This window comes from Scyliorhinus canicula, chromosome 10, assembly GCF_902713615.1.
Source record: "Scyliorhinus canicula chromosome 10, sScyCan1.1, whole genome shotgun sequence".
Classification (NCBI taxonomy): Eukaryota; Metazoa; Chordata; class Chondrichthyes; order Carcharhiniformes; family Scyliorhinidae; genus Scyliorhinus; species Scyliorhinus canicula.
Genome location: NC_052155.1, coordinates 132,716,993 through 132,741,983, shown reverse-complemented (window position 1 = coordinate 132,741,983; position 24,991 = coordinate 132,716,993). Strand labels below are relative to the sequence as shown.

Genomic DNA, 24,991 nt, shown 5'->3' with positions numbered 1-24,991 from the left:
AAACGTGTGGAGAAATCCGCACCTTTGGGGCGGCCCAACGCCGGAGTCATTCACGCCACTCCATCCCCCCGGGACCCCCCCACGTAGGGGAGAATCCTGGCCCATGTTGTTAATTTCCCAGCTTTGTTCTCCTTATAACTATGTCTCCATAATGGCTAGAAGATCATTTACCTCAATTTGCACCATCAGTTCATCTGCCTTATTCCATATGTTTTGTGTATTAAGATTATTGCCATTTTTAACGACTCTAAATTTGCTATGCACTGTAGCCATATTTGCCTGTCTACTGATATTACATCTTAAAGTTATTTCTTTCATCACTGTTGTCGTTTCTCTTTCCTTGTCGCCTTGCTTAGGTTCTTATCCTCTTGCCTTTTTAGCTTAAGTGCTCCCCAACCACAGTAGCAAATACTTGCCCTAGGTCATCAGTCCTAGTCCTGGCCAGGTGTAACCTGTCCAATTTGTACTTGTCCCACCTCATCCAGAACTGGTCCAAACAACCGAGGAATCTGAAGCCATCCCTCTTGCCCCACATGTATACATCCAATATATCCTGCTCTATCTCCTCTGACCAGCACGTGACACTAGTAGTAATCCTCAGATCACTACCTTGTGAGGTCCTACTTTTGGATTTACCAATTCCCTATATTTGGCTTTTAGGACCTCATCCCTTTATTTAACCTATGTCATTGATACCAATGTGTACCGTGAGCACTGGTTGTTAACCCTCCCTCAATAGCCATGCCCCTCAATATCTCTATTGGTTCCTACAATCCGCGATCCCTACCCAGTTCCAAATCTGGGATTTTGTGCATCCGCAAATTTCAGTGTCTTCACCATCGGCAGCAGCTTAGGCTCTAAGCCCTGCAAGTCCTCACTAAATCTCTCCATGTCTCTACTTTGAGAGATGTTCTGCGAAACATGCCTCAGCCTAAGCTTCCAGTCACCGATCCTTTTTTAAATAAATTTAGTGTAGTTAATTTTTTTCCCAATAAGGGGCAATTTAGTATGGCCAATTAGCCTAACCAGCACATCTTTGGGTTGTGGGGGCGAGACCCACGCAGACATGGGGAGAATGTGCAAACTCCACTCGGACAGTGACCCAGGGCTGGGATTTGAACCCGTGTCCTCAACGCCACAGTCCCAGTGCTAACCACTGAGTCACATGCACCCCAGTCACCTATCCTAATAGCTCTGGGCTTCCTGTCAAATTTTGTCCAATAACATTTATGTGCCTTTGGATGTTTTAACACCAAAAGCAGTACATAAATGTATATTGTTGTTACCTTGGAAAGAAATATGCCATTCTTCCCTTTTTCATTGAAAGACCATTTTGTACCCTCGTCAAGCTGTTTTTATTCAAATTACCAGTGATGAGATTTATTTCACAATTTTAGAATTCCAGAGATTTTTGTTTTAAATATTCGGTGAACAGAGTGGATTATAAGCAAAAACATTCATCTCACTTCTTCATCCTAGACATTCAATATAACAAGGTATCTGTTTTCTAAAGGGAATCTACCCTGCAGTGTTATGATTCTGGAGACAACAGCCAGATGGATCAAATAATGTATTTCCCATTGTTACCAATAGGTGGTACAGTTATAGCATGGAGTCCTCTTGAGATACGTAGCAATGCGTTCTATTGCGATAAGCTTCAAAGCAATCTCTCTGAAAACATATGTGAAATTGGCACTTAGAGTAACATCACCAGATTTACCAAGCATTGTTACCTCAATTTATCTTCTTCTGGAGAATTTAAATGTAATGGGATAATTTTATTCTCCAGAACAATTGCTCGGCCAAGCAATTTCAGATAGACTGATCTACCAAGCTCCAGAAGAGACAATCTTTGATATAATCCTATGGTTTTGTACAGAAGGCCTCAGAACAAATGTGAAAGGAAAATTACTCAACTGAGGCGATAGGTTCCTCCAAGGGTTCATTATTTTGTTTGTGATCAGGTTTTCGTGGATGCCAACCCAAATGACAATTATTTCTCCTTCAGTTGTGTTTATCAAATGCAAATTTGAAAATGGGAATTACCAAAAGCCATCTAATCATGATGCACCTGAAATAATGCTGCTTTCACTCTTTTCAGCTACTTAAATTGCCATTTGGGTGAGCAATGCGCAGAATAGCTCTTTGAAATTTATGAGTCGCACTTCAATTCCCTTCGCTTTATAAATATTCACAGTTGATCGAAGGAGGATGGAGGTTGAAATTCTACATTAGCTGGTTATTAACTTTTTGAAAATGAGCGGTGGTTGTTCACACTTTCTCTTCAAATCACAAGTGTTGAATGAAACCAGAACACAATCCAAATGACCTATAATAGGTGACAATGATGGTTACAAGTAATCGTAATAAACAGAAAGTGACCAAGATTTTATTGGGCCCTTTTGGTGACGATTGATATATTGAGTAATCACAGGATTTGCTGACAATGATTCAAAATAAGTTTTGAGTGTGCAGGACAGGAGTCCTGGGCAGCATGGTGGCACAGTGGTTAGCACTGTTGCCTCAAGGAGCCAGGGTCCCAGGTCTGATTCTGACCTTGGGACTACTGTCGATGTGGAGTCTGCATGTTCTCCCCATGTCTGTGTGGGTTTCCTCCGGGTGCTCCGTTTCATCCCGCACACCAAAGATGTGCAGGTTAGGTGGATTGGTCATGCAAAATTGACCAATAGTTAGGTAGGGTTACGGGTCTAGGAGTGGGGGATTGGGCCTAGGTAGGGTGCTCATCGGAGCAAGGGCCAGTGCAGACCCGATGGGCCGAAAGGCCTTCTTCTGCACTGTAGTGATTCTATGATCTCGAAGCTCTGCCGCATCCTTTACGGCAGTTTTATTTAAATGTGAATTACCAGACATGCCATCAATCCTTTATTTGCAAATTATCAAATATTTCATACGAAAATCAAACTTGAAATTAATTTTTAAAATTCCAACGCAGGATCGCAGGCCAGTGTAGGTATCTGAACAGCTTTTGACATGGTGTTAAGGATTCTGTGTAATGTTCATTTGATTTTGAGAGTTTGCATAAGGTCAAATCCAAATTTGAGTTCCTAATCCAATAGAAATCATTCAATTTGACTGTTTGCTTCAGATTATCTGTCAGTTGTGTTTTTTAAAACCTGGTTTAAAAGATCCATGCTCAATAATGAAATTAATCAGTGCATTGTTGGATCTATTTATCAGGAAAATGTTTTCATGAGAATGTCTCTAAAATGTAAATTTACTTTGGAATTTGGACATACTAAGAGTAAGTAATGTGACAACCAGCATAAAGATTGCTGTCCTTCACGTAGCACGACAGTGGGCATTCTTTTTTTAAAATTAAAAAAAAACTTTTTTAACTTTAGAGTACCCAATTCATTTTTTCCAATTAAGGGACAATTTAGCGTGGCCAATCCACCTAGCTTGCACATTTTTGGGTTGTGGGCCGAAACCCATGCAAACACGGGGAGAATGTGCAAACTCCACATGGACAGTGACCCAGAGCCAGGATCGAACCTGGGACCTGCACTACACCACTGTGCTGCCCTGACAGTGGGCATTTTGCGATGGTTCAGTGTTCAGTTCCCCATTCATGGTTGTCAGGCATTAAAATATTCAGCTCACCCTCTTAATTCATTCCTTGATTCAGTCAAGGATCCTGAGCAGCTTCCTGTGTGATAAATCGGGTTTGAATAAATTGTTTTCTATTTTACTGTCTTGATCTTTATTCCAACTTCCATTAATGCAAGTTTTCATTGTTTGCAAAAAGAATGCGAGTCAGGATTGCTGACTTTTTTTCAGTTTTTCACCATTGGCTGAAGAATGGGCTTAAAAACACAGTTTGCATTTGGTCAAAAAGGCATCAGGTCTGTAGTTGTTAAATTTTCAATGCCCATGCTGCAGGACTGGGAGCTACTAATTCTTCTGCACCAGTTTTTGGCAATAATGCTCCCAAACTAGGGCCCAAGACCGGCTTAAAATAGGGAGCTAATCTGGGAAATCCATACATGTCTGTCATGTAGATGTGCATCCTTCTGAAAATACAAATTTCCGTCTTTTCAATAGCAGTCATCAGTTAGGTGCAGGGGTAGGAGAATGGCGGGAATCGGGGCTGGTTGATGAGTCACTAGTTGGCAAGAATAGAAGGGTCCTTTCCTCCTGCTTACATGCAAATTTAAAAATAATAAAACTCGCACTTTCGTGACCACTAGGCACACCCGAGCCAGGATATCTACATGAATCAAGCCTGAGATCTATTTCACAAGTTGTTCTTGTAGCTAAATGTTGGGATGTTTTATTTTTTCCCCTTTTTCTCACCTCCCCCCCCCCCCACCCTCTCTGAGCAGAATTTGGACCCTATATTCTTTCTATCACACACACTATCAACACCATCTCTGTTATATTCCTCACTTCTATCACAGAAACAATGTCACAAACAGTCATCCGTGTATTTTATTTCCTTCATGCTTTACTGTTCCAAGATTTCTGGCTGTCTTCCATCCTCCATACACTTCATTACATCCAAAACTCTTTTGCCGTGCCCTATCCCACAAAAGCCTTGCACATCCATCACCTCATCTCGCTGATGCAATAAGTCTGCCACTTCTCCTCTGCCCGCCCCCAACCCAGATCAGCCACCACTTCATAGTTAAAATTTTCATCTTGTATTGAAATTCTTTAATATGCTCACGTTACCCTCACTCTCTAACCTCTCCAACATGAGAACTCTCAAAAAAACCCTATGCTCCATAATGTTTTGCCCTGGTGCCCAATTTTGACTCTGGTGATTTAAAATATATATATATCGAAGTCATAGTGTTGGTGACGATGTTGATAAGTCTCTTGCTGCATTTCACTGGATTTGCTGCAATGTCAGTTTTTTTTCCATGTGGCATTAAAAGATCTGAAAAAGCCCTAGCGTGAATGACCATAATCCCCTTTTAATTAGATGGTTAAGGTGGGACTTAGTACTGCCCACACAATGATATACAAGAACACATGATCTGCACCTCAGGCAATCGCATGTCAGACAGTCGTGTACATAAACAAGCATGGAGGCAGCTCCTAGATTGAATATTGTATGTGATATGTACATTGTTCATGTAATTAATAAATACGTGCAGTTAACCACTTGAGATGAGACGGGTTTTGTTAAACCTATGGAATGCTATCCAGAATCCTACAATACTTACACTGATTTTGAGGTGTGGTAACATTTGGAATTCTCCTGTATTAATCTGTTTTTCATTTCATTTCATTTCATTAATCCAAAAATCTGAGTGTCATTTAACCTCTCCCTCCTCGCCACCATTGTATGATTCTGCATGTTTATCTAAAAATAACTTCCCGTGATTAACAAAACAATTCAATTGATTTAAAACATTTAGCCCTTTTAACCAATGATAAGTCACAAACTAATGTTGCAAATTAATTTTTCATCTATTTCTGCTAATAACTGGTCCTACTCCCCTGTTTACCCATGTCAATACTCTATTCTCGGTCGAATATATATATCGTGGCCGAGATTAAACTTTGTTCCTCCTTTTGCATTTTGGTTCCTGGGATTTCACTCCCATCTCAGATTAAAATATTTGAAAATAGGAGTAGAGCAACTAAAAACAGATCTAATTGGTTGGTCCTATGGCCAATACTTCAGCTTTACATATTAGCTGGGATTTTCTACTCGTGTTCATGTGAGATGGCTTTGGAGATGAAAATGGAAAGAAAATCACGAGACGGGCAGCCAAAGTTGTGTTTCATGTTGACGTAAAAGCAGGGAATGATTGTTCCCTCCCCTGTCAATGGTGTTCTATTACTTTCTGTAATATATATTACTCGTTTGCTTTATGCCAAGATAATCTTAAACTTGATGTTGATTTAACACTCGTAGTCGTTCAATGAAAGAATAATGTATTGAGCAACTTAAACTTGTGAGTTTGATTCTTCAATATTTTTACTAGCTATTAAATAAACAAGATAGAATAAGAATAAACTATGATTAGCTACACTTGCACTCTGAGCTAACTCTCTGCACCTCTGGTCTCCAGTCACGATACACACGAAGAGGCGGGAACTCAGATTGAATCTGTATTTATACCCCTTGCTAGTGCTGCCATCTAGTGATTACTTAACTGTAATGACTATACATTAACCCCTTATGTATAACAGTATGCAGATCACTACCAATGGCAGGCCTCATTTCTCACCATTCCCTGTTGGGCATCATTGCAATAAATTAGCATGTCATCATTGGGACCATACACTTGAATCATACCCCACATCAATAATGTGCACACAGCTATTCAATGTCAGAATAGGCGAAGCACAATTGGTGTCTGATGGCATGCACCAGGTGAGCAGTACTCTGAGGGGAGCTTGGAGATGAACACGGTCCTCAGGGGGGAGAGGATGATGCTAGTGGCAAGCTACTTTGTTGGGGATTACGAGGGCTTGCACATGATGAAGAATGTTTCCCAGTGTGCTCGCTGTGTGCAGGGTGGCATTTAAAAATGTCATCCGGATCATCAAAGTTTGGAGTTGATGGCAAGGCGGGCGATCCCTCAGCGATACATCATGCAGATCCTGCCTGCTTTTGCCCTACACTATATGATATAAAAACCACGATTGATCGATGGGGTTGACCCAACTTTTCCGGCTGGACACTGGTTTGCAGTTATCCGAGGAAACCTCACCCATTGTGTTTTATTCCCCCACTTCCAAAAAGTCTTTAAATTGTTATTGTTACAAATAGAATGTAAACAATGCAGTTGTGGAAGCCCCTTGCAGTTCTGATCTAGTAGTACATGGTATCAGTGATTTCTGGAAGTACTTTTGAGTTCATAACTAATGCATTGACACACCACATGTATCGCATGTCTCAGCCTTGTACTCATGTAAATGACGCCATAGTGCAGAACATTTGATCTTGAGAATCTTCCCTTGGCTGGCCTGTTTTTATTTCACTTACTGTGTATATAACATGTCACTTGTTCTGCAATGAGATGGCAGTTTACCATAGAACAATTCAAGTCAGTTTTGCAGTTCTGGCATTCTGTTTTTGAACCTGAGATTGCCCCTTGCAGGAATGGCTAAATGGTAGTTTTTATTTTACTGTATTTGGATTTGCAGTCTTGTCTTGAGAATATGCAGCTCATAATTCAAACACTTTGTACTTTAAAGCTGTTATGAGCAGGTCAAATCCTGGACAGCTGTCCAGATTGGGAATTTGGACAGAATTAGTATGACTGGAGGAGATGATTATAGTTTCCAGTATATTAGGAATGAGACAACATAAGATAAGGACAGTATAATGATAACTGCATTGCTATAGTACTTAATTAGTTTTCAAGCAACTCAAAGCACTTTAAAATTAATTATCTTTGAAGAGGTTAGATCACCATCGCCTCGGGCAGATCGGGCAATGCATATTAGAGTTAGTCTAGCTGCAAAATAGTGTTCCCACCCGCAATGGATGAGATTCAGATCACGACATCTTGCGAGGTCACATCAGATTTCATGAGGTGTGACGAGCCAGGTCGATCCTGGAAAAGGGATCTCTTAGCATCTAAATACCGTGCCGCACTGCCTTTCTGGCACAACGTGGCCGGTAGGTCGCGCCCTTCATATTTGCTTGAGATGTATTATTTATATTTTGGACATGATTGCGGGTTTTCCTTGACGACTGTTTTGGCGGGATCGTACTTAAAAGCACTTAGTGCCAGTAATGAGCCCCCACAAGCTTCACTCCATTACTGGCTGCCTTGCCAACTGACTTGACATAGAACATACAGTGCAGAAGGAGGCCATTCGGCCCGAAGAGTCTGCACCGACCCATTTAAGATCTCACTTCCACCCTATCCCCATAGCCCAATAATGCCTACTTATCTTTTTGGTCACCTAAGGGCAATTTAGCATGGCCAATCCACCTAACCTGCACGTCTTTGGACTGTGGGAGGAAACCGGGGCACCCGGAGGAAACCCATGCAGACACGGGGAGAACGTGCAGACTCCGCACAGACAGTGACCCAGTGGGGAATCGAACCTGGGACCCTGGCGCTGTGAAGCCACAGTGCTATTCACTTGTGCTACCCAGACTTTTGCCTCAGTGTCTCGCTGCTAACTTGGGGATGCTTTTTTAAGCGTTCCCTCACCACTCAATTTCAGTCAACACACAAGCATGGCAGCACGCAGACTGCCTCACTTTGGGGATGCCAACCTGGCCAGGCTTCTTAACGCTGTTGATGTGAGATTGGCCATCCTATTCCCCTGAGGGAGTCGGACGACCAGCAGTAGTTGGATGACCAGCAGCAATGCTGCCTGGGAGGCAGGGGCAGTGGCTGTCAGTTCGGCAGGAGGACCAACATCCAATGTAGGAAGATGACCAATGACCTCCACCGAGCTATGGAGGGTATGTTACCACCTCTCTCCTGGCATCAGTTCTGCCTGCCACACTCCAAATTCCCAGACACGCCCCTCAAAACAACAGGCTGACGCCTAGCACCCTCCCTACATCCGATCCTTGTGCTTGTTCCTCCGAACTCACTGGCATCCACCAGCACAACCCCTTCATGTCTAGGTGCAGTGCCCACACATGCCACCTGCTATAGACCCCCTAATCCATTAAGCGTGTGGCTCACAGTGCCCTCCCTTTGTTCCCGCAGAAGAAACTAGCCTATAATAAGCAGGAAAGGGGCAAGATCAGGGAAGGAGTCCCTGGGAGCCAAGTCCTATGAGGAACTGGCCCTGGAAATCACCGTTGACTGAGGAGTCACTAATGGTAAGGTTGGCCTGTGCAGAGAGGTGAAGGACCACTGCCCTTACACCCAGATGTCCTTGCTCAAGTGATTAGTTCATGTCAGTCAAAATGATCCTTCTCTCTCACTGACCATAGGTCCATTGTCTCGCAGGATCTCCATTTGATGAGTCTAGGCCATCCGTAATCATTCTTTTCCCCCACCCTTGCCACCCAAGAGAATATATCGGAGGAGAGCTCCGAGAAGACCACCATTGAGGCATCATAACTAATACACCCACTTTCACCAGCGCAAAGACACACACCTCGGTGGGTGACATTAGTGGACAGGCTCCTGGTACACAATGTGGTGAGCACCACAAACATGCTGATGCACATCAGGTGGAGGCAGGGACATTTAAGGCTTCACAGCAGCCTGAGGTCTGCTGGATCACAGGATTCAACTGGGTCCCAGTCAGATGCCGAATCTCTGGACAGGGCTCTCCCAGAGCTGATACAGATGATGGGACACAACTGTTAAGATTCAGGAGGTGTCGGTACATTCCAGTAAGTGCATAGCTAATTTGAGGAGTCTCAAAAGCTATGGGCGCAGAAGATGATGCCGAAATGCGTGATACCGAAGCCAACACTGTTAAGGTGCCGACTGCAGTGAAAAGCCTGAATTATGATGTCCGGGTCTTTGTGGTGCCCAAGGCATGGCTCAGACTGTGACCCACAATGACTGAGGGCCTAAACGTCCTGTCCCAGTCACTGAGGTGTAATGATATGTATAGTACAAGTAAAGTAAACGGTTAACAAGAGAGATTACATGTATATCAGCACTAGGTGGTGTCACTGAGTGATCGTATAAAAGGCTGCATCTCTAGGATGCTGGGAGAAGCTAATGGAGATTTTGATACAGAAGGATAGTGTGAGGTTCAGTTAGAAGGTAGTTTATAAATTAGAGAGATTATTAATTATTGTATCACAGATTCAGTACTACTATTTTATTATCTGTTACTCTGTAAAGTGCAAACCTAATCAAGTTAAGTAGTGTAAAATAAATTGGTTTTGATTTAAACATTTAGTTTTATGTTCTTTGTAAACACTACGGGGGATTCTCTGACCCCCCCACTGGGTGGGAGAATCGCCAGAGGTCGGCATGAATCCCACCCCCGGCGTCCTCCCAATTCTCCCGCCGGGGCCGCCCGAATTCTCCGGCCCGCGTATGGACCAAAGTCCCGCCTGCCGGTAGACGGGTCCCGCTGGCGTAAATCAGAGTAGGTCCCTTACTGGCGGGACCTGGCGGCACGGCGGGCTCCGGGGCTCCTGAGGGGTCGTAGGGGGGGATCTTGCCCCGGGAGGTGCCCCCACGGTGGCCTGGCCTGCGGTCGGTGCCCACCGATCTGCGGAAGGCCTGTGCCGTGGGGGGCACTCTATTCCTTCCGCATCGGCCTTTGTGGTCCTCCGTGATGGCCGATGCGGAAGTGACTCCCTGTGCGCATGGTCGGGAATGACGCCAGCACGCGCTGCTGCTCCCGCACATGCGCCGACCCACGCTGGCCAGCGAGGCCCTTTGGCCGGCGGGCACCCAAGCACTCCAGGCGGCCTAGCCCCTGAGGTGCGGAGGAGTTAGCACCTTTGGGGAGGTCCGACACTGGAATGGTTAACACAGTCACTCGTCCCGCTGGGACCCCCGATCTGCTGGGTACGGGAGAATCCTGCCCTCCATCTTTGGCTATCTTGGAGAGCAAGACAAGGAATATAACATGAGGGGCATGTCTCATACACAGGTGAACATTGCTGAGGCACTGAGAGCATCCAGAAAATAATCCAAAATAATTCTAGCCTTATATCTGGTGGATTGGAGCATAAAGACGCAGGTTATGCTGCAGCTCTACAAAACCCAGGTTAGACCCCACTTGAATATTGTGAGCAGTTCTGTGCACTGCACCTCAGGAAGGATATATTGGCTTTGGAGGGAGTGCAACATAGGGTACTAAAATGATCCCTGGATTACGGGGGTTAAATTACGTTGAGAGATGAGGCCTGTTTTGGCCAGAATTTAGAAGGTTTAATCTTAGATTTTAATCTTTAATCTTAATTTAGATCTGCTTGAATTCTTAACAGGGAAAGGGAGGATTGATAAAGACTGCAGCCCCCACAGCAATCCCGAACCCCCCCAGCCTGAATGCAATATGGGAGGGTACCCCGGTCTAATCGCGTGTGTGCAAAGAATGTTACTGGCAGTGCCCATGCCACCCAGCAGTGCCACTTGGGCACCTACAACAGTGCAGGACACCACCCAGCACAAAGGGCATGTAGTTCGGGGGCATCGGTTCTCCTGGGAGAACCCCAGATGTGCTCATTCTGCCTGGTCCTCATTTGGACCAGTGCTAAATGGGTGGCCCAAGGTCTCTGAGGTGAATCAGATGAATCCCAAAGCCTCCGTATACCTCAGTAGTCTGCACATAGAAATCATAGAATTTACAGTACAGAAGGAGGCCATTACGGCCCATCGAGTCTGCACCGGCTCTTGGAAGAGTACCCTACCCAAGGTCAACGACCACTCCACCCTATCCCCATAACCCAGTAACCCCACCCAACACTGAAGGGCAATTTTGGACACTAAGATCAATTTTATCATGGTCAATCCACCTAAACTGCACCATCTTTGGGACTGTGGGAGGAAACCGGAGCACCCGGGAGGAAACCCACGCCACACGGGGAGGAGTGCAGACTCCGCTCAGACAGTGACCCAAGCCGGAATCGAACCTGGGACCCTGAGCTGTGAAGCAATTAGGCTATCCACAATGCTACCATTAAGTAAGGCTTACTGCCTCACTCGCATATGCAGATTAACTAAAAAGTGATCCGCCCAGTATGGGTGGGTTTCAACCTCACAACATCTCGCGAGGGTGTTCCGAGCCGGGTAGATCCCCAGCAGCGGGGTGTCCCGGCTATCATCGGCCGCGCTGCGCCACAAACGAGCTGCTTTTCCAGCGCAGTGTGGGCCGTTGGATCACGGCAAACTATTTCCACTGGTTGGAGATACTAAACTATGGGTGAAGAATTAGGGCCAGACCATTCAGTAGAAATATTATGAAGCACTTTTTCATTGCAAAGATTGGTAAGATTTGGAACAAACAGTAGTTAAAACTAAACAGTTTGATTATTTTAAATCTTGGACAGATTTTTGTTAAGCAACACATAGTATAGGATATGGGCCAAAGGCAGGTATATAGAGTTAGGCTGCAAGTCAGGCCATGATCTCATTAAATGGCGCAACAGACTCGAGGGGCTGAATGACCTACTCCTGTTCCTATATTAATCTACATCGATGCTGAATATGAGGTTTGTTGTTGAGAACATATGTACTAATTAGGAGTAGGCCGATCAGCCCCTCAAGCCTGTTCTGCCATTCATTAAGATCATAGCTGAGTGAATTGTAATCTCATCCCCCAATCCTGCCTATGCCCCTTTGTTAGTCAAGAATCTATCAGACCCTGCCTTAAAAAGTATTTAAAAATTCTGTTTCCACTGCCTTTGAGGAGAGAGTTACAGAGACCAGGACCCTCTGAGAGAAATAGATTCTTCTCTGTCTTTGTTTTAATCAGTCTCCCCTTGTTCTAGATTCTCCCACAAAAGGGAATATTTGCTCCGCGCCCACCCTGTCAATGCCGTCTCAGGATCCTAAAAGTTTGAATCAAGTCGCCTCCTCTAAACTCTAGTGGATACAAATCTAACCTCCCTAACCTTTCTTCATAAGGCAAGTTGCCCATTCATGGTATTAGTCTAGTAAACCTTCTCTGACTGCTTCTAACATATTTACGTCATTCCTTAAATAAGCAGACCAGTACTCCAGATGTGGTCTCAACCACACCCTGTGCAAATGAAGCATAACTTCCCTACTTTTTTGGAATCAATTCTCCTCGCATAAATTATAACATTCTATTAATTTACCTTATTTACTATACCTGTTACTAACCTTTTTGATTCATGCACTAGGACACCCAAATCCCTCTGCAGCTCCGAGCTCTGCAATCTCTTATCATTTACATAATGAGCTTTCTTATTCCTCCTGCCAAAATGGACAATTTCACATTGGCCATGCTGTGCTCCATTGGCAATATTTTTGCCCAGTCAACTTAACCTACCTATGTCCCTTGTAGCCTCCTTGCGTCCTATTCATAACTTACTTTCCTACCTATCTATGTGTCATCATTAAATACAGCAACCATAGGCAGCATGGTGGCTCAGTGGGTTAGCCCTGTGGCCTCACGGCGCAGAGGTCCAGGTTCGATCCCGGCCTTGGGTCACTGTCTGTGTGGAGTTTGCACATTCCTCCCCGTGTTTGCGTGGGTTTCGCCCCCACAACCCAAAGATGTGCAGGGTAGGTGGATTGGCCATTCTAAATTGCCCCTTAATTGGAAAAAAATTAATTGAGTACTTTTTAAATACAGCAACCATACCTGCAGTCCCTTCATGTCATTTACATACATTATAAAATGTGAAGCACCAGCACTGATCCTTGTGGCACAGCACTCATCACATCCTGCCAACCAGAAAATATCATTCATGCCTACTCTCCTTGTCCTGTTGGGTACAGCCTATCTTCAATCCATGCCAATATGGTACCTCTGTACCATGAGCTTTAACTTTCTGCAATAGCCTTTGATGTGGCAACTTATTAAATGCCGTCTGGAGATCTAAGTGCAGTACATCCACCGGTTCCCTTTTATTCATATCACATGTGACTCCTTCAAAGAACTCTTTATTTTCCTATTTTCCTCTACCTTACTCAACTTTGATAACATCAACAACTGGTATTAATGTAGTGCCTATAATATTCATGAAACATCCCAAAGCATTTCATAGTGTCATTGACTAAACTTGTTGGCCAAATATTGGGATATTGGAACTGGTAACCGAAGGTGGTTGAAGAGGTAGGTTTTATAGAAGAGAAAGAAGTGAAGAGTTTTGGGGAAATAATTCCAGATTTTGTGTCCCATTGAATTAAAGGCATGACTGCCATTCATGGAATGACAAAAATCAGAAATACTCAAGAGGCTAGAATTTGAGGAGTTCAGAGATCTCGGGAGGTTTAGATTTAGAGGAGACTACAGAGATGAGAAAGGCCAAATCCATGGAGAAACATGAAACAAGAATGAGAATTTTAAATCACTTCAAATGTTTGTCATATAATAATTAGGTCAACAATCGCTCTTGCTCTTTTTAGTTAAGCAGCAGTCAGTTAATTTTTCCCCCCATGTCTAAAGGCTTAATGGGCCATAACTTCCACTCAGTGGTGTAAAGTGATGGCTGGAATTACAAGAACTTAAAGTGCACTGACCAAACTCCTGGAATTAGGGGAGTGGGGGTGTGGGTCTGTTCGGGGGAGTGGGATCCGGGTTCTTGCTCATGAGCAGGGGGCGGCGGGGGGGGGGGGGGGGGTGCTCCCGTGGGATGGGAGTTGGGCAGGTTAATTACTCAGGGTGGGTGTTCAGAGTGTGGGGGTTATAGCTTGTGAGGCTTGGTTTGGGTATTTTAAATAGTTATGCTGAAGTCAGAAATGGTTTCTTTCCTCCTAACTCTTTCAGAGTAACCGTTGATGTGAAACTGGTAGTTCCATCTGAATTTAGCGATTTTAAATCACTTTGACGAACGGTTCGCAGCACAGCATAATTGTCCAGGCAACATTAGCACTTCTTTTTTTTTAATTTAGAGCGTCCAATTCATTTTTCCAATTAAGGGGGCAATTTTAGCGTGGCCAATCCACTTACCCGGCACATCTTTAGGTTGTGGGGGAGTAACCCATGCAAACACAGGGAGAATGTTCAAACTCCTCATGGACGGTGACCCAGAGCCGGGATTGAACCTGGGACCTCGGCGCCATGAGGCAGCAGCGCTACCCAGTTCGCTGCCCAACATTAGCACTTCTGAGCAATGCTGCGTGAAACCTTCCCATGGAACCTCCGAGAGGGATTACCTTGTGCATCTTTTGGGTACTCTCCAAATCCGATACTGGGGAGCCAGGAGTTACTAAGTTGTTATTTATTTGATGGTTGCTGGATTTCACGGTCGCTGACTTTGTTGTACATATTTGCAAAGCAGAGATTGTTTTGGGCCTCGTTGCAATTCCTTTCTGGTGTATTTTGAAACTGCCGCTTGTATATATGTGTTTTTTTTAATTTTACTTTGCCCTGTCTTTAAAAGATAATTTGCATTTCTTGTTTCAATGACGGCATTATGTCTTTTTACACCCGTTTGTTGTGCCAATTAGCAAAGCAATCAGAATGGATGTGACATCTGCTGAATTTTAGCCTGCAGTTAAAAGTATAAAATAGAGAGCAAATCCATTCAAAGTAGTCACAACATTCGAAGTAATTTCATTTAGAGAGCCAGTTAGATCAATGGAATGTAAAACTTGGTTTAACTGCTGAATTAACTCTGTTCAGGTCAATATGCATGAAATTCACCCATTATCTTTTGTTTGAAAAATCAGTCTGTCCAAAATTGCCTTTGGAAACTGTTAGCAGATATGCTGCAAACTGAGAGCACCTTGGTTCTTATCCTGCAGTTGTCAGTATGTTCATATGCCACAGTAGTGACACTTCAGTCAGCAATCTATCCATAGCAGGTTGGGAATTTGAGATAAACTTCCATGCTCAATGACTGAGGAAGATGCTATTCTTTTGATGCTTCCTTGGTTTTCCTGGTCACTGTTCTGTATTTGAGAATTATTCATTTCTTGGCTTCAATCCAAAGAGAATAGGTCGAGGAGCAATGCCACTTATATTCAGGGCAGACAGCCAATGTATGAAAACTCATTTGTTAACTACATGAATTCCCGGAGTGTGCATGAGATGGGGTTTGGAGCAGTAAAATGAGCATCCATTAGGGATCAGCTATTTTGTATTTCAGGTTGGGCAATGTGAAAAGTATAATTAATTATCTTGCTGTAAAGGAGCATTTTGAACTAGTTACCATAACATGTGGGCAGCAAGGTAGCACATGCTGTGGCTGCACAGTGCCAGGGTCCTAGGTTCGATTCCCCGCTGGGTCACTGACTGTGCGGAGTCTGCATGTTCTCCCTGTGTCTGCGTGGGTTTCCTCCGGGTGTTCCGGTTCCTCCCACAGTCCAGAGATGTGCAGGTTAGGTGGATTGGCCATGCTAAAGTTGCCCTTTGTGTCCAAAAAGGTTAGGAGGTTTATTGGGTTCCGGGGATAGGGTAGAAGTGAGAGCTAAGTGGGTCGTGCGGACCTGATGGGCCGAATGGCCTCCTTCTGCACTGTATTTCTATGATAAAATTTTGCATAAAGTTTGAATGCAATATAGTTCATTCTGAAATGACAGTCTTCAATCTGAAGAAAGGAAATAGTGAAGTTATGAAGGAAAGTTGGCTACAATGAATTGGTAAGCTACAAAAAGTTTTTGACAGGCACAGGCTGGTATTAAAAAAAATGGCACAACAGATAATTATTTCAGGCAAAGACGCCCAAAGGGAAAGTAAATCCCCATGGCAAATGAAAGAAGGTAAAGACTGCATAAATCAAAGGAAGTGCTCAGAAAAAACTGATGAATCTGGGGATTGGGATAATTGTAACCCAGCATGGAGACCAGAAACTGATTAAGAAAGGGAAAAGAGAATAGTGACTGCAAACGCAGTGAGGAGCATAAGGTGGACTGCAAAAGCTCTTCAGGTATTTGTGAAGGAAACTTCAGCTAGAACAAATGTGGGCCTAGCACAGGTGGGGATAGGAGAATGTATAGTGAAGACTAGAGGAATGACAGAGAAATTAAGCAGTTTTTTACATCTGTCTTCACTGAAGAAAATCTCTCAAAGTCTCTGCAACTAAGGAACTTGGAAACCCGAAGACCAGCAGAAATGAGTATTAGTGAGGAAGTGGTAAAATCCCTACAATGCAGAGGAGGCCAGTTGGCCCATCGAGTCTGCACCGGTCCCTGGAAAGAGCACCCCACCCAGGCCCATACCCTCCAGCTTGCCTGTAACCCAGTGACCCCACCCTACATTTTTGAACACTGAGGGCAATTTAACATGGCCAATCCACCTAACTTACACATCTTTGGACTGTGGGAGGAAACCGGAGCACCCGGGGGAAACCCACGGAGACACGGGGAGAATGTGCAAGGCTCTGCACAGACAGTGACCCAAGCCAGGAATGGAACCACGGACCCTGGAGTTGTGAAGCAACTGTGCTAACCACTATGCTACCTTGCTCAGTGTGAGACAGCAGTGGTAACCATCGTGCCACCATGCTGCCCAAGTTCTTTTCAAGTATATGAAATGTTGGCTGGATTAAAGATTGATCCTTTATACCAGATCAGCTTCATTCCCCAGTGTTAAACGAGGTGACTAGAGCGATTGTGAATGGATTAGTGGTTGTCTTGCAAGACTCAATTGATCTGGAAAAGTTTCTTTGGATTGAAGTAGCAAATGTTACCCCCACTGTTTAAGAAGGGAGGAAGGTGGAGTATGGACAACTACAGACCTGTTAGTTTGATGTCAGTTGTAGGGAAAATGTTGGAGTTTGATCATGCTTACTGAAATTAAAAAATATTGGTAAAATAGGTAAAACTGACAGATTCAACTTGGATTTATGAAAGGGAAATCATTTTGAACAACTTGCCGAGGATATTACTGTAAGCACAGTGGATGCGGTGCTTTGGATTTTCTGAAGGTTTTTGATGAGATCTCACACAGGAGGTTCGGAAATAAAATTGAGTGAATCAGATTTGGGGAAAATATGTTGAAAAGGACTGCGAATTGGTTAACTAACAGAAAGCCGAGAATAGGAATAAATGGATCATTCTCAGGATGGCAGGCTGTTACTAGTTTGGTAGAGCAAGGAACAATGCTAGGTCCACTTCTGTTCATAATTTCCATAAATGATATGGGGACCAATAATATTTCCAAATTTGCTGAGGACCCCATCGGTTTTGAGGGAGGCTTGAAAATGGCACATGGAATACCATGTGAACACCTGCAACGTTCAAATATTTCCCCCCCGCCACTTTTGGCGGGGGGCGGAAATATTTGAACATGCAGGTGTCCTAAGGGGCCAGGTGTCCTTATTCACGAGTTACTGTCTGTGGGCCAAGGAAGAGTACAAACTGCTGAATTGGCTAGAAGTAAGTGATCTGAGCAGAAAACCTTTGCAGTAAAAATGCTTTCACCATGTGCTTCACTATTTCTATGCACTTCAACTTTAAGTACCATTCGAAAACTCAGTAGCAGGCTGGTAGAAATCAATCCGCAACTACCCTGTAAGTATGTTCCATTTGAATATTGCTGCTGAATGCATGTTCAGCTGTGCGAGGTTAGAAAGGCCATTAGTCAGACCTTGGTGTTTAGAATAGTATCCCTAACTGATTGACAACATAGGAACATCGGAAAATGGGAATTGGGAGTAGAAGTAGGCAATCTGCCCTTCCAGCATATTAGGCTACTCTGCCTACTTTCAGTGCATGCCTCAAACCCTTGCACTAACACCTTACCAAAATGGCGTCTGGAACAGCCCACACCAAAAATGTGCTTGTGCTGTTCAGAAAAATGTGCTTGTGCTGTTTTGCCCTCAAAATGCCAGCCATATTGCTGAATAAACAGGTGATCTGGAGCCAAATTTTGTGATCACAGGATTTGAGACGATTGGTAAAAGAATGAGGAGAGATGAAGATCTTTCTTTTTGCACAATGAGCTCTGATCTGGAATGCACTACATGAAAAGATAATTGAATCTAAACATGAAAAGGAAACATTTTCATGGCTGCATAAAAGAGCAAGGAGTGGGACTAATTGGTGTCTGTTTAAGGAACAGGTACAGACATAAGGATTGAGTGGTGCTCCCAGGCTGTATGCTCCCATGATACTGGATGTAGACAGCAGGTCCAATCAAACTTTCTGTCTTTGGATGCTTCTGCTAAATATTTCCAACATCGGGTATTATCATGTGAGAATTTTGAAAGAAAGACTTGCATTGATATAGTACCTTTCATGACCACTGTACATTCCAAAGCACATTATAGGTCCATTTAAGTACTTTCAAAGTATAGTCCAGAGAAGTGCAGTAGTTTACTTATACACATTTGCAAAATCCCTTAATCTGGAGGCCAGGTGGAGGTCTTGGTTTAACATCTCGTCTGAAAGATGGCATCTCTGATAGTGGAGCATTCCCTCAGTACTGCATTGGAGTGTCAGCCTAGGTTGTTGTTTACAAGCCTGGAGTGGGTCTTGAACCCACAAACCATTTGTTCGGTGGTGAGATTACGATGGCTTTTAGCAAATGGCACTTTCCGCCTCTGAATCAGAAGGTTTTGGAAACATGAGCAGAAAAATGTAGGTTAACTAAATTAGTTTCAGCCATGCATTTATGATGGTACTGGATGCAGCCAGTTATTCAATCTACCATCTGTTTATCTAATCCACATTGTCAAAACTGTCTGAAACATCTGTATTGTAAAATCCTCCAGGGTTCTTAGCTTCTGTACCTTTACCAAATCTGGAATGCCATTCACTAATATTGAAGGCTAATTGCTTAGTCCCTGGTAGAATCTGTCTTTTTGTTATCCCCTACACATGCAAACTATTGATTTATATGGTCAATCAAGTTTTTTTTAAAATTTAGAGTATCCAATTATTTTTTCCTATTAAGGGGCAATTTAGCGTGGCCAATCCACCTAGCCTGCACATCTTTTGGGTTGTGGGGGCAAAACCCACGCAAACATGGGGAGAATGGGTTGTGAATCTATGGAATTCCTTGCCCAGTGAAGCAGTTGAGGCTCCTTCATTACATGTTTTTAAGGTAAAGATAGATAGTTTTTTGAAGAATAAAGGGATTAAGAGTTATGGTGTTCGGGCCGGAAAGTGGAGCTGAGTCCACAAAAGATCAGCCATGATCTCATTGAATGGCGGAGCAGGCTCGAGGGCCAGATGGCCTACTCCTGCTCCTAGTTCTTATGTTCTTATGAATGTGCAAACTCCACATGGACAGTGACCCAGATCCGGGGTCGAAACTGGGACCTCGGAGCCTTGAGGCAGAAGCGAACCCACTGCGCCACCGTGCTGCCCATAGTCAATCAAGGTTAACCAGCATGTCACAAAATAAATAAGTATTCAGACCACTAGCCATTTATACTGTCACATCACAAAAAAAGGTTAATCTGTACAGGGATGAAGCTGAGTTCTAACATTTCAAAATGACTGCTGGATGGCAGGCGGGCACATGGGACTTAGTCCTAGTTGATAGGTGATAAAAGTGTGTATGTAGTTATTTTGAATTTGTAGTTACTGCAAAATGTTACCTGTCTATTATGTATTGAGAAATATTCAGCTATTGTTGATGGTGCTGTACTGCACGTGTTAGAAGTCCTTGAGGGAAATTGTATATCAATTTAAGATCTGTAGGAAGAATGAGTTTATTCTATCTACTGCAGAAAAAACCACAATACAGAGAGAGGAAAATGATTGTTGCAATGACTTCTGAACAGTATCTGTTTAAAATGGAATTTGACGTTGTATGCCATAAAAGATGTCCAGTGGGTCTGTCTGTGACAAAGCCTGTTCATTTCAATCAGCACTTTGAAGAGACAAATCTGTCACTTTTGGACAAATAAAATGCCATCTTAAGGCTTTTAAAAGATTTGGGGTGTAAATTTGTCTTGGGCAATAACAGACAATGGGGCTCTGTTTTAATGCCAATGGAATATAAAGTTTGGCTGAGAGCAAAATGGGTCTGTGAATTCACTGTCACCTTTTTGTTCTTTTATTTATTCATTGGACGTGGGTTTTGTTGTCTTCTGTCAGCTTGCTGTTGCAATGATGTGGACAGGACATCTGGTTGTGTAACTGGAATGATGATTTATTGGCAAACACGTGGAAAGATAATTTACAGATAAAGTTACTTCAATTCTCCTGGAGCAACTCTGTGTGACTATCCTTTTGTACATCCTTCTGATAGTTCTATGCACTGATATGCAATTATATACATTTATGTGTGCATGCATAGCACCACAGGCGTCACATTACCCACCCTTATTTCCTTATAAAGTTGGTGGTGAGTTGCCTCCTTAAGTATTTGAGTTTATAAGATTCTCAGGAGGCATGACAGGGGGAGATGGTGAGAGATTGTTTTCCCATTGTGAACGAGTCTAGGACCAGAGAGGATAATTTTGGAGCATTTAGGACAGAGATGAAGATGTATTTCTTCCCAAGAGGTTAATGTTTTTTTTACTTTTGAGGCTGGATTGTTAAGTATGCTCAAGGCTGAGATAGACAGATTTTTAATCAGTAAGGGAATCGAGGATTATGGGGATAAGGTGGGAAAGTGGATTGAGGATTACCAGATCAGTCATGATCTCATTGAATCGTGGAGCAGACTCGCTGGGCTGAATGGGCGGCTTCATCAGTTCCTGCACCTTGTGAGACGTTTGCTAGGCCACTCCAAAAGCCAGTTATGAGTCAACAATGTTGCTATGGGGATGGTGTCACTTATCAGTCAGACCAGGTTACAATAATAGATTTTGCTCAGGTTCATGGACCAGGTGGGTTTTTGAGACAATCCTGTTGTTTCAGTCATCATTACTGATGCTCGCTTTTATTCCACATTTATTAATTAATTTAAATTCTGCTGTGGTAATTGAACACCTTTCTCTAGGTCAGGGATGTCAAACTCAAATACACCGTGGGCCAAAATAAAAAAATCGGGACAAGTCGAGGGCCGGACTGGTTCAATGTTTTTTTTGCAAAACTTATTGAAATGAACTTATTGAACCTGGAACTAATAAAGCTTAGGTTATTGCCTATAAAAACAACATTAAATATTAAATAAATAAAAAAATTAGTTGCATTTATTTCTTATTGCTTTATCTGGAGCTTTTCCAGAGTAATTTCTAATGAAAACATTTTTCCACAGGCCAACACTTTGTGATTCACACTAGTCTAAGCCAGATACTTGACATCTCATCTTGGATGCAAGTTCATCAATGTTGGAGTCAGGCTCTGAGCTGAGGAAATCCTCAGGATTGAGTGAAGGTGTTCATCAGAAAGACGACTCCTGTGTGATGTTTTGTTTATCTTCATCAAAGAGAACAGTTGTTCACACAGGTATGCGCTGCCAAACATAGAGAGCATTTGAGCAGCTTGGTTACGCAGCTGAGGCATTGTGTTGGGGATGAAACGTAGAAACTGTGCAGCACCCACCGAGTCATACTTTGCCTTGAGTGTGTCACTACATTGGAGTTCAATCAGCTCCATTTGTATATTGGTTGGTGCGCTTTCCACGTCAGCTGCAAATGGATTACTGAGCAGTTCAAACCTCCTTTTTTTGGGCTTCAAAGTCGGCAAATCGCCGTGTGAAGTCGGCACTAAGTTTTTCAGCAAACTGTGCACGTGGGAACACTGCGGTAGAGACCTGCTCTTTCATAATTTGGCAGCACGGAAAATGGCTCAGGTTTTCTTGCTGCATCTGCGTCTCCCACAGGCGTAGCTTAGTTTTAAAAGCCCTCACTGCAGCGTACATGTCTGTGATCACATGGCCCCGCCCCTGAAGCTGTAGGTTGAGCGCGTTGAGATGGCTCGTGATGTCACACTTCACAAAGCAACTTTTTATCCCGGAGTTCTGTTGTGTCTTTCCCTTTGCTTTCCATGAATTGACAGATCTCCTCACGCAACTCGAAACATCTTTTCAGCACTTTTCCTTGACTTAGCCATCGCACCTCTGTGTGATAAGGCAAATCATTATATTCTGAACCTAACTCCTCCAGAAACGACTTCAACTCGCGGTGATTTAAACCTTTGGCTCTTATGAAGTTAACTGCACGTGTTATGATGCTCATTATATGTTCCATTTTCAAGGCTTTGCCACACAACGATTCTTGGTGTATGATGCAGTGATAAGCTGTCAGCTCACCTGCGCCGTTTTCCTCCCGCATCTTCTCCCGGATTCTGCCCACCAATCCACTCTTTTGACCGCACATCGCGGGCGCTCCATCTGTCGTCAGTCCCACAAGTTTATTCCAAGGCAGCCTCATTATATTTACACATCTGGATACCTCTTCAAAGAGATCTTTTCCAGTAGTTGTGCCATGCATTGATCTTAATCCCAAAAGTTCCTCTGTTACACACAGACTTGAGTCCACTCCACGGATGAAAATTGACAATTGGGCAGTATCAGAAGTGTCCTTGCTCTCATCCACAGCAAGGGAATATGCGTTGAAATCACTTTCCTTTCCCACCAACTGTTGTTGTAGATTGGTGGCAAGCTCACGTACACGGTCGGCAATGGTGTTTCTGCTCAGGCTCACATTTGAAAAGGCTTGCCTTTTATCTGGACACACGACGTCGCAAACTTTAATCATGCAGTTTTTAACAAATTCTCCCTCGGTAAAGGGCCGAGCTGATTTAGCGATCTCTGCTGCCACAATAAAACTAGCCTTTACAGCAGCCTCACTTTGTGATTTGGCCTTTGTGACCATAGCCTGCTGTGACGCCAGACTTCTTTTCAACTCTTCTACCTTCTGGAGCTTCTGTTTCTTGTCCAGATGCTTGTACTTGTCGTAGTGTTTCGTTTCATAGTGTCGTCTTACATTATATTCTTTGAATACAGCCACACCGTCTCCGCACACAAGACAAACAGGTTTGCCCTTTATATCCACGAACATATACTCTGCCTCCCATCTGCCTTGAAAACCCCTGTTTTCTAAGTCCACCTTTCGTTTAGCCATTTTTGGGGTGAGGACTAGCTAAAAGTTGACCACAGATGACTAGCGCTAAAAGGATGCTGATGAGAGAGTGGGGCAAGCGCGAGCAACGCACTGGCAATGTATTGTGGGATTTGTAGTATTAGTGGTGGGGCAATATACCGGCGGACCAGCTCTAATAGAAAAAAAATGTATTCATTAATGATATTCCGGAAATAAACCAGGAAACCGAATAAACACTGAAAACCCTGAAAACCTGATATCTGAATAAACGCGGCATCAGCCATATCATACGCCATAGGCGCTTCAATTGCTGGGGTCAGCTTTAATAGTAATTAGATATTATCTCGCGGGCCAAAGATAATTCCACCGCGGGCCGGATTTGGCCCGCGGGCCTTGAGTTTGACATATATGCTCTAGGTCATTCTTCCAGGAACATACCAGAATGTCATTATTCCCCAAGATACATTTGTACCCGTTTGTACTTTGTGGCGTTAAGAAGAAATAAACAAACAGCAACATACTATGGTAACATCAGGCCTGAATATTTATAACTGTCCACTTTTTTGGGGGGGAGGTGGGGAGGAGGTGGAAAGAGTCCACTAGAACAGCATTCCTCTGTTGAAGATTCTTCAACTATTTGCCTTTAATTAGTTTGCACTTGTGTCACCTTGTCTTACTCTAATGGTTTACTTGAGAATAACTTTGTACCTAGTATGAACAAAGAAAAGTAAAGAACAGGATCAGGCCCTTTGGCCCTCCAAGCCTGCGCCGACCATGCCCATCAAAACTAAAATCTTCTACACTCCCGGGATCCATATCCCTCTATTCCCATCCTATTCATGTATTTGTCAAGATGCCCCTTAAACGTCACTTTCGTCCCTGCTTCCACTACCTCCTCCGGCAGCGAGTTCCAGGCACCAACTACCCTCTGTATAAAAAATCTTGCCTTATACATCTCCTCTAAATCTTGCCACTCGCACCTTAAAACTATGCCCCCTAGTTATTGACCCCTGCACCCTGGGGAAAAAGTCTCTGACTATCCACTATGACTATGCCCCTCATACCTCTATCAGGTTGCTCCTCAACCTCCTTCATTCCAGTGAGAACAAACCAATTTTATTCAACCTCTCCTCATAGCTAATGTCCTCCATACCAGGCAACATCCTGGTAAATCTCTTCTGCGCCCTCTCTAAAGCATCCACATCCTTCTGATAGTGTGGCGACCAGAATTGAACACGATACTCCAAGTGTGGCCTAACTAAGGTTCTATACAGCTGCAACATGACTTGCCAATTTTTATACTCAATGCCCCGGCCAAACATGCCGTATGTCTTCTTGACAACCTTCTCCACCTGTGTTGCCCCTTTAAGTGACCTGTGGACCTGTACACCTAGATCTCTCTGACTGACTGTCAATACTCTTGAGGGTTCTACCATTCACTGTATATTCCCGACCTGCATTAGACCTTCCAAAATGCATTACCTCACATTTGTCAGAATTAAACTCCACCTGCCATCTCTCTGCCCAAATCTCCAAACGATC

The 24,991-nt window shown here is 43.6% G+C and overlaps 1 protein-coding gene across 1 annotated transcript in view; it reads left to right on the top strand.

Moving 5' to 3' along the window:
• The window catches only part of csmd3b (CUB and Sushi multiple domains 3b), a 2,394,280-nt gene that overhangs the window by 1,532,036 nt on the left and 837,253 nt on the right, over positions 1-24,991 (top strand). The window contains exon 9 of the mRNA XM_038809755.1: positions 3,819-3,847. Within this exon, the coding sequence (XP_038665683.1) occupies positions 3,819-3,847 (29 nt within the window). The remainder of the gene's footprint in view (positions 1-3,818; positions 3,848-24,991) is intronic.